Source organism: Penaeus monodon, chromosome 7 (assembly GCF_015228065.2).
Source record: "Penaeus monodon isolate SGIC_2016 chromosome 7, NSTDA_Pmon_1, whole genome shotgun sequence".
NCBI lineage: Eukaryota > Metazoa > Arthropoda > Malacostraca > Decapoda > Penaeidae > Penaeus > Penaeus monodon.
In genome coordinates, this window is record NC_051392.1 from 1,346,323 (window position 1) to 1,356,322 (window position 10,000).

At 51.9% G+C, this 10,000-nt stretch overlaps 1 protein-coding gene and 1 long non-coding RNA gene across 3 annotated transcripts in view; both read right to left on the minus strand.

Annotated features, from left to right (window-relative positions):
• Positions 1-7,411, minus strand: part of LOC119574949 (serine/threonine-protein phosphatase 6 regulatory ankyrin repeat subunit B-like) — a 14,461-nt gene extending 7,050 nt beyond the window's left edge. Inside the window, exons 1-3 of one of the 2 annotated variants that reach the window (XM_037922236.1) lie at positions 7,244-7,411; positions 4,955-5,142; positions 276-2,867 (exon numbers count right to left, since the gene is read on the minus strand). In XM_037922236.1, coding sequence (XP_037778164.1) covers positions 276-2,867; positions 4,955-5,142; positions 7,244-7,367 — 2,904 coding nt within the window. In that variant the 5' untranslated portion in view covers positions 7,368-7,411. The remainder of the gene's footprint in view (positions 1-275; positions 2,868-4,954; positions 5,143-7,243) is intronic. The other variant, XM_037922237.1, reaches the window with a different exon arrangement.
• A 225-nt stretch (positions 7,412-7,636) lies between these two features.
• Positions 7,637-9,117, minus strand: LOC119574950. The gene is made up of 2 exons (XR_005228924.1): positions 8,564-9,117; positions 7,637-8,002 (listed from the first exon to the last, which is right to left on the minus strand). It is a non-coding gene; the product is annotated as an uncharacterized LOC119574950 (long non-coding RNA).
• Positions 9,118-10,000: the final 883 nt, after the last annotated feature.

Genomic DNA, 10,000 nt, shown 5'->3' on the forward strand with positions numbered 1-10,000 from the left:
TTTCTTTGGTTTGTTGTTTGGGAAGTATGAGATTGAAAGGAAATCGGAGCCGGAACAGAATTTCCGTGCAGACTCTGATGAACATATGAGGAGAGACGAAGGTGGTTCTAAAAGGAAGGAAAGTATGAGAACAAAAAGCATAATGAAAAATAAACGAATTAATAAATAAGTAAATAGATATATGAATAAATAAATAGATAAATGAATAAATAAACAAATAAAGAAAGAAAGAGAGAAAGAAAAAAGCAGGGCAACCCCGGCGCCCCGATACCCACCTCGACGGCGGTGTTGGCCAGCATGAGGCGCAGCGCCGGCATCCCTTCCGGGTACATGGCGGCGTACATGAGCGCCGTCTTGTTCTCGAGCGTGTGCGCGTTGACGTCGACGTCCGTCCTGGCCAGCAGGAGCATCGCCAGGTCGTAGTGCCCGTCGGCGAGGGCGCGGATGAGCGGCGTCTTCCCCTCGGCGTCGGTGAGGTTGATGTCGATGTCGGGTCGGTCGAGCAGCGCCTCGACGGCCGGGCGCGAGTGGCGGCGGACGGCGTGCATGAGCGCGCTCGTGCGGAAGTCGTCCGGCTTGTTGACCAGCACGTTCTTGCGGGCGCACAGCAGCTCCACGATGCGCGGGTGGTCGTGGCGCGCCGCCAGCAGCAGGGACGAGTAGCCGTTCTCGCGGCACGTCAGGTTCGGGTCCACGTCGGGGTGCGAGAAGAGCAGGCGCACCACGTCCTCGCGGCCCAGCATGCTCGCGTAGATGAGCGCCGTCTTCTCCTCGCCGTCGCGCAGGTTGACGTCGACCAGCGGGTGCTCCATCAGCAGCTTGGCGCACTCCAGGTGGCCGTTCTTGGCGGCCAGGATGAGGGCGGTGCTGCCATGCGGGTCCCGCAGGTTGACGCCCACCCGCGGGTGCTGCAGCAGGCGGCGAGAGACCTCCACGGCGCCCTGGTGGCCGGCCGCCACCAGCAGGGGCGTGTCGCCCTCGTCGTCGGGCAGGTTGACGTCCGTGTCCTTGTGGTTGATGAGGATTTCGGCGACGCCGTTGTTGCCCGCCCTGACGGCGAGCATGAGGGCGGTGCACCCGCCGGCCGCCCGGACGCTGACGTCGATGGACGGGTGGCGCAGCAGGGCGTTGGTGACCTCGACCATGCCCGCCGCGGCAGCGATGGTGAGGGCGGTGTGGCCGTGGGTGTCGCGCTGGTTGACGCTGACGGCGGAGCACTTGAGGAGGACGCAGAGCGCGCGGATCTGGCCGTGCTCCGCCGCCACCATGAGCGCCGTCCGGCCGCGCCAGTCCACCGCGTTGTAGCCGACGTTCTCGTGGCTGAGCAGCAGGCGCAGCACCTCCGGGTGGCCGTTGCGGGCGGCGGCCATGAGCGGCGTGTGGCCCTGCTCGTCGCGCTCGTTGACGTCGAGGCCGGGCACCAGCAGGAACACCTTGACCACGTCGGGCTGCCCGCTCGCCACCGACCACGCGAACGACGTCTTGCCGGTCTTCTGGCGCCAGTTGACGTACGGGCCGTTCTCCAGCAGCTTGACCACGTCGCCGATGTTGTCCACCTGCATGTCACTGACGGGGTGGCTGTAGCGCTGGTGCAGCCGCGACGGCGTGTGGAGGGAGCTCTCCGAGGACGCGTCGTCGACGGTGTCGTCGGACAGCTCCGTCGTCAGCTCGGCGTAGCGCGTCAGCAGCTGCTCGATCTCCTTGTTCTCGAGCAGCTTGGCCCACGCGAGCGCCGTGCGCCCTTGCTGGTCCTTGAGCTCGGTGTCGCCGCGTGCGTCCCGCAGGAGCGTCTTGACGGCGAGCAGCTGGTTGCAGCGCGCCGCCCACATGAGGGGCGTGAGCCCGTCGGCGTCCGCCGTGTCGGGCTGGAGCAGCTCGTACTGCTGCAGGAGCTCGATGACGTGGCCGGAACCGTTCCTGGCCGCCCACGCCAGCGCCGTCAGCCCCTGGCCGTCGCTCTCGTTGATGTCCACCTCGGGGTGCGCCAGCAGGCGCTCGATCACGGAGCGCTGGCCGCTGCGCGCCGCCATGAGCAGCGCCGTGAAGCCGGCGCGCGTCCTGTGCTTGAGGGAGGCCTTGCGGTGCGACAGGATGGCGCTGAGGACGTCCTCGTGCCCCGTGAAGGCGGCCATCATGGCGGGTGTGAGGCCCTCCAGGTCGGCCAGGTTGGGCTTGATGCTCGGGTGGTGCAGCAGGACGTAGGCGCAGTCGGCGTGGCCTGCGCGCGCCGCGAACATGAGCGCCGTGCGCCCCTGGTTGTCCTGCAGGTTGACGTCTGTCTCGTGGCACTTGCACAGCATGTTGACGATGGCGCAGTGGCCGTGCTCGGCGGCGCGCATGAGCGGCGTCACGCGGTCCTTGGTGAGCGCGTTCAGGTCCGTGGCGTCGTGCTGCACCAAGACGTTGGCCACCTCCACGTGGCCCGTCTCGGAGGCCATGAGCAGCGGCGAGCGCCCAATCTTGTCCCTCCTGGCGAGGTCGATCCCGCGGGTCACCAGCAGCTCCGTCGTCTCGGGCTGCCCCACCGACACCGCCCACATGAGCGCGTCCATGCCGTCCTGGTCCTGAGTGTCCAGGCTGGCGCCCGCGTCCAGCAGGGCGGCCACGCACTTGGCCCCGCCGCCCGCAGCCGCCCACAGCAGGGCCGTGGAGCCGTCGGGGTGGCGCTTGTCCACAGTGGTCCTGTAGGAGCCGATCAGCTGCTTGACCACCTCCTCGTGGCCGTAGACGGAGGCCTTCATGAGCGCCGTCTCGCCCGCGCCGTTGGCCAGGTCGGGCTCCGTGTCGGGATGCACCATGAAGAGCCGCACCACGCCCGCGTGCCCGCCGCGCGACGCCCACATCAGCGCCGTCCACCCGTCGCTGTCCTGGGGCGGCGACGAAGGGAGGGCGAGGTCAGTCGACGGACGAGGAACGAGAAGAATAGGATGAAGGGAGGACAAGGGCGAAGAGGTCGGGGGACAGAAAGATGTAATAATATTAGTAACGGACGTAGAAGAAGAAGAAGGAGAAGAAGAGGAAGACGCCCGAGAGCACAATCAGCTGTTGCTGGCCGACGACAGGAGACAGTGACAGTGATAAACAAACTTGCGAATAAAGATGAAGAGGAGTAAAAGGAACAAGGTCGATAATAGATTATCAATATAAGTAATGTTTTAGTTTTTCTTTTCAAGTAGATATCTTTGATACCTTAAAAAATAACAGGAGGTTAACATGCATACACAAACCAAGAAAAAAGGAAGAAGATAAAGATAAAGATGAAGAACAAAGAAGAAGAAGAAGAAGAAGAAAAGAAAAAACGAAACACGAAGAGAGAAAAAAAAACAGAATAGAAAAAAAACTGAAGGAAAGAAAGAAGGACAGAATCAAATCACAATCAACCCCCCAACCCCCCTAACTGCCCCCCCCCCCTTTCAGTCAACCGCACCACCAAAAAAAGAGGAAAACTGAAAAAAATTAGATAGAGACAAAATTTTCAGAAATAATGATAAATAAATAAATAGAAAATACAAAAAATATATATATATAGAAAATAAGGTAAAATAAATAAATAAATAAGTAAAATAAACAAATATATAAATAAATATATATAATATAATAAATAAATGAATAAATAAATAGCAATCCCCGTAACTGACCTCCCCTTCCCCCCTCCTCCCCTCCTCCCCCTCCTCCCCTTCCCCCCTCCTCCCCCTCCTCCCCCTTAAGACCCCCCTCCCCCCTTCCCCCCTCCTCCCCTTCCCCCCTCCTCCCCTTCCCCCCCCTCCCCCCCCCCTCCCCCCTCCCCCCCCCCTTCCCCTCCCCCTCCCCCCCTGACACCCCTCCCCTCCCCCCCCCCCTCCCCCCCTCCCCCGCATCCCCCCTCCCCCCTTGCCCTCCCCCCCTCCCCCTGACAGCCCCTCCCTCCTCCCCCCTGCAGCTCCTCCCCCCCTCCCCCTCCCACCCCGAAACCTCGCCTGCTCCCGCCGCCCCCTCCCCCGACCAGCCCCCCCGCCCTCCCCTCCCCCTGCGCGGCCATCCGCCCTCTCCCCCTGACAGACCCCTCCCTCTAGCCCCCCTGACAGCCCTCCCTCCCCGGACAGGGCCTCGCCCGTCCTGCCTAGAGAGCCTCGCAACCTCCTACACTGAGGAGGAGGAACCGGCCCTAAAAACCCTGACAGAATCCCAGCATCCTACCCCTGACAGTCCCCTCGCCCTCCTGAACCTAGAGGGAAAAAAACCCTCGGACCTCTATCTCCCCATAGAAACAAAAACCCCTCCCCCTTTCATCCCCCTGACACCCCTCGCCTCCTCCCCCTGAAAACCCCCCCCTCCCCTCCCCCTGACGACCCTCCCCTTCCCCGACGACCCCCCCTCTCCCCTGACAACCCCTCCCCCTCCTTCCCCGACACCCCCCCCCCCCTCCTCCCCCTGACAGCCCCTCCCCCCCCCCCCCCCCCCGACAGACCCCTCCCCCCCCCCCCCCTGACAGCCCCCCCCCCCTCCTCCCCCTGACAGTCCCCCGCCCTCCTCCCCCTGCCGCCCCCCCCCCTCCTCCCCCTGACAGCCCCCCCCCCCTCCCCCTGACATCCCCTCGCCCTCCCCCCTGACAGCCCCCCCCCCTCCCCCCCGACACCCCTCCCCCTCCTCCCCCTGACAGTCCCCCCCGCCCTCCTCCCCCCGACAGCCCCTCCCCCCTCCCCCCGAAGCCCCCCCCCCCTCCTCCCCCTGACTCCCCCCCCCCCTCCCTCCCCTGACAGCCCTGCCCCCCCTCCCCCTGCAGCCCCTCCCCTCCCCCCCCTGCAGCCCCCCCCCCTCCTCCCCCCACAGCCCCCCCCCCCTCCCCCCCCCTACGCCCCCCCCCCCCCTCCCCTGACAATCGCCCTCCTCCCCCTGACAGACCCCTCCCCCTCCTCCCCCTGCCAGCCCCCTCCCCCTCCTCCCCCTGCCAGCCCCCTCGCCCTCCCCCTCCCACCTGCAGATTGACGTGCGTCGCCGGGTGCTGCAGCAGCATGGCCGCCACCGCCTCCTGCCCCCGCCAGGCCGCGTACATGAGGGCGCTCTCCCCCTGGTCGTTCTGCCAGTTGACGTCAGCGCCGCCGGAGAGCAGGGCGCTGACGGCTGACACCTCGCCGCTGTCAGACGCCGCCAGCAGACGCTCCTCTGGGGGGAAAGGGGGGGGCGTGTCAGAACGAGAACAAGAAGAGTAAGAACAAAAGGAAAAAGAAGAGGAGGAGGAGGAGGAGAAGAGGAGGAGGAGGAGGAGGAGGAGGAAGAGGAGGAGGAGGAGGAAAAAGAAGCGTAAGATGTAAGAGGGAGTAGCATAAAGAATAAAATAAGAGGGAAGAAGAGGAGGAAGGGAGGGAGGAGGAGGAAAAAGAGGAGGAAAAGTAGGAAGAGGAGGAAGAAGGGAAAGATGAAGAGAAAGAAGAATTAGAAGAGGAGAAAGCAAGATAGAAAAAAAATGTAGCAGGCAGAAGAACAGAACAAGAAAAGAAAAAAAATATAAGAAAGAAAACAAAAGAAAAGTAAAAAATAATAAAAACAAAAAAGAGAAAAATAAGGAGAAACAAAACAAAACAAAAAACAAAAAAGAGAAAAAAATAGAAAAACGCACAAATATTGGGAAAAATCGAAACAAGAGCAGCATCTTATAATAATAATAATAATAATAATAATAATAATAATAATAATTATCATTATCATTATTATTATTATTATTATTATTATTATTATTATTATTATTATTATTTTATTATCATTATTATTACTATGATGATGATGATGATGGTAATAATAATAATAATAAGAAGAATGATAACAACAATAATAATAATCTTGATAATAATAATAATAATAATAATAATAATAATAATAATAATAATAATAATAATAATAATAATATAATAAAAATAAATAATAAATAATAATAATAATAATAATAAATAATAATAATAATAATAATAATAATAATAATAATAATAATAATAATAATAATAATTATCATAATAATACAGCACTGTGTATTAACTAAATTGAATAATGATAATAATGATATTACTACTACTACTACTACTACTACTACTACTACTACCACTAATAATAATAATGATGATGATAATAATAATAATAATAATAATAATAATAATAATAATAATAATAATAATAATAAAATAATAATGACAATAATAATAATTATCATAATAATACAGCACTGTATATTAACTAAACTGACAACTAGATTACTCCATTAACATTAAATCAGATAAAAATCTTGATTGTGAAACGATTGTAAAATGACAAATCGCTGTTATCATCTTATCTCTGACATATTTGACGAATAAACTTTTCCAGTGAATATTTTGAATCGGAGAAAATGAGTCACTGATGTGGAATTTATATCTGTTATTCCTTATTCTTATTTATATTTATCATACCTCATTTCACCATTTATACCTTATATTCATTATACCGTATAATCCAATGTGAAGTTAAACCCTAAGGAACAATAGCCTTGAATTCCAATATAAGGGATTACCCAACCACAAAACGATAAACATAGACGACTTAATCCTACAAAAGCAACGCGCTACGTGACGGAAACAAAAGAGAGATGATGGTCAGCGCACGAGGCTGAACCAACGCACGGGATTATATATATGCACACACGTACATGCGTGCACACACATACACACACACACGCGCGCGCGCATACGCAAAAATGCTTACACCTTACGCACTCTCATATACGTCTATAGACAGATAGATCAATAGACGGACAGGGAGATATATAGATAGACTGGTAGATAGATAGACAGAGGGATAGGTAGGTAAGTAAATAGATAGACAGACTTACAAATAGACAGATAGTTGGACAGATACCCTAACATACCCAACATACCCCCATGAGCCTAATATTCCCAACATAATCCCATAACCCCCAACATACCCCCATGACCCCCAACATACCCCCATAACCCCCAACATACCCCATGACCCCAACATACCCCAAGACCCCTAACAACCCCATTACCCCCCACCTATCCCCAAAACCCCCAACATACCCCATGACCCCCAACATACCCCCATCACCCCCAACATATCCCAAAAAAACTACATACCCCCAACATACCCCAAGACCCCCCAACATACCCCCATAACCCTCAACATACCCCCATCACCCCCAACATATCCCAAAAACCCCTACATACCCCCAACATACCCCCATGACCCCCAACATACCCCGACGACCCCCCCAACATACCCTTCGAGACGATGCCGACGGTGGAGAGCGCCCTGCGGAACACGCTGCTTCGGGTCCGAGCGATGGCCGCCTCCCTCCGCCCTCCTGCCGCGGCCGCAGCGCCTCCGACGCTCGTGTTCACCATCCTGGACACTGTGGGGGACGGGGAGGGGGAGGGGGTGGGGGTGGTTGCGGGGGTGGGGGGGAGGAGGTGGGGGCGGTTGTTGGTGGTGTTGTGGGGTTCTTATGTCGGGGTTGTGGGGTTATGTCGGGGTTGTGAGGTTGTTATGTCGGGGTTGTGAGGTTGTTATGTCGGGGTTGCGAGGTTATGTCGGGGTTGCGAGGTTGTTATGTCGGGGTTGTGAGGTTGTTATGTCGGGGTTGTGAGGTTGTTATGTCGGGGTTGCGAGGTTGTTATGTCGGGGTTGTGAGGTTGTTATGTCGGGGTTGTGAGGTTGTAATGTCGGGGTTGTGGTTGCTGAGGTGTTATTAGAGAAGCTGTGGTTGTTGTGGTTGTGGATTTGCTGTTGTAGATTTTCTTTTCTTCCTTTTAGTTTTTGTTATTATTGTTTTTTTCACTATTTACTGGTGCGTCAATTTAATTTTTATTCTTTTTACATTATTGTTTTTATTGCTATTTTTTTCTTCTTTCTTTCTTTGTTTCTTTTTTCTTTCTCTTTAACTGATTTTAGTGAGAGATTTTTTTGTTGTTGTTGTCTTTTGTTGTTTCTGTTCCTGTATTTTCTTATCCTCTCTTTCTCTCTCTTTCTACTCCATCACCTGGACATTTTACGATTATTATATTATTACAATACCATAGAGACGAGTAGTCAAAATTCATAAAATATTCAGCCATTTATTTCACTGTCGGCGCAGGAGATATTTACAAATTAATGATAATGATCATAATATAAAAAATAAATAAATAAATAAATAATAATAATAATAAACAAGAAATCTCTCTTGGCATATGAAAATTCTCAAAATTAACGTTCGAAATATATTTTTTGGATATATTTTGTTATCTACGCAGGCAAAATATCACACCACACCATGAAAACTTAACAGATATACAAATGAGCAGATTTTTCTCTCTCTCTCTCGTCACAAAGTCCTCGGTCAAAATAAAAGTTGAAGGGCCTGGGAGAGGATTTTCAATGCTGGTTAAGTTTCTAGATAACAGACTTTATCGCAAACATTTTCCAGCGTATCTGCCACCGTCTCATTTTTTTTCCTCTCCTCACGACAATTATCTTTTTGCTCTTATTTTCACATCTTTTCCCTGTGTCTCTTAACTTCACACTACTTCAGAATTACGAGAAAACTTCACAGAGCACGCACACGCACACAACTTCCAAGTCACCGGATCATTTACGACGAGACGAGCTAGAAAGGTATTGAAGAAGATACTGCTGCCTCCGTTATCAGCTCTCTTATCAGTAGGTCAGAGTCGAGATATGTGTAGGGGGGAGGAGGGAGGGGAGTTCGAGGGAGGGAGGGGTTGGGTCTTATCAATTTGTTCAGGTCTAATCAACAGGCTTCATATTACCTGTTATTTTCCCAACGAAAAGTTAAACACACGGATTGTCAAGTTGGTGATTAATTAACGAAACGTTTAACGGCAGACTTTTCTCTTTTTTTATACACGTGCTATACACAAGGCAAGAATGGAATCCATAAATGCTAAGAACTATTTTCACTGTATTTACGAATGCACGGTGAAATTATCCATCAAGATACTGGAATTCTAGATTAGACAACGAAATATCTTTTCTGTGGCTGAAACATATGACAGTGAACTAGCTGTGAACACAACACACACACACACTCTCTCTCTCTGTCTCCTGAACAGACACTGTACATAACAGAGGGGGAGAACCGGAGAGGGAAGAGAGGGAGAGGGAGGGGGGGAGTATGAGGGGGGAAGAGGGGGAGAGGGAGAGGAGGAGTGAGGGTATGAGGGAGGAATATATGAAGAGGAGAGGGAGAAGGAGAAGACAGGGGGGGGTAGGAAAGGAGAAGTGGGGGGGGGGGTATGAAGGAAGACCAGAAGAGAGGGAGGAGAAGGAGAAAGAGAAGGAGGAGAGGAGGAAGGGGAAGAGGAGAAGAGGAGGGGGAGGAGAAGTAGAGGGGTATGAGGGAAGAGGGGGAGGGGGGAGAGGGGGTATGAGGAGGGTAAGGGACCGTGTCTTGGCATTGCTTTGAGAGTATTATCTTGACTTAAGCGTGACGTTTTACCAATCTCATTCTTGTCTGTGGTGTGAGGAGGAGAAAAGGAAAACGTGATGAACGAAACAGAGAAAAGGGAAAGAAACTGAGAGGATAAAAGAAAAATGACAACAGCTGACAAAACAACAGACGCCAGAAAAGGTTTACATGTTTTTTTAATAAGGCAAGGATGATATGAATGGAGACAGAAAAAATATAAATACACATACGCACGCATGCACGCACACGCACGCAAACACACACACACACACAAACACACACACACACACACACACACACACACACACACACACGCACACACACACACACACACAAACAAACACACTGATACGAGAGGAATTAACGAAATGTGAAGAAACAGAGAAGTAAATTAAAAAATAAGATAAAAATAAATAACTGATGAATTGGCGTCAAAATAAATTACATAGGCACGTTATCGCATACAGCAATATACACCTGATTACTGTATTATATTGTATTTTTCATGAATCATTATGAAGACTATTTGTACATAATGGAAAATAATGATCGTGATTATGATGACGATGA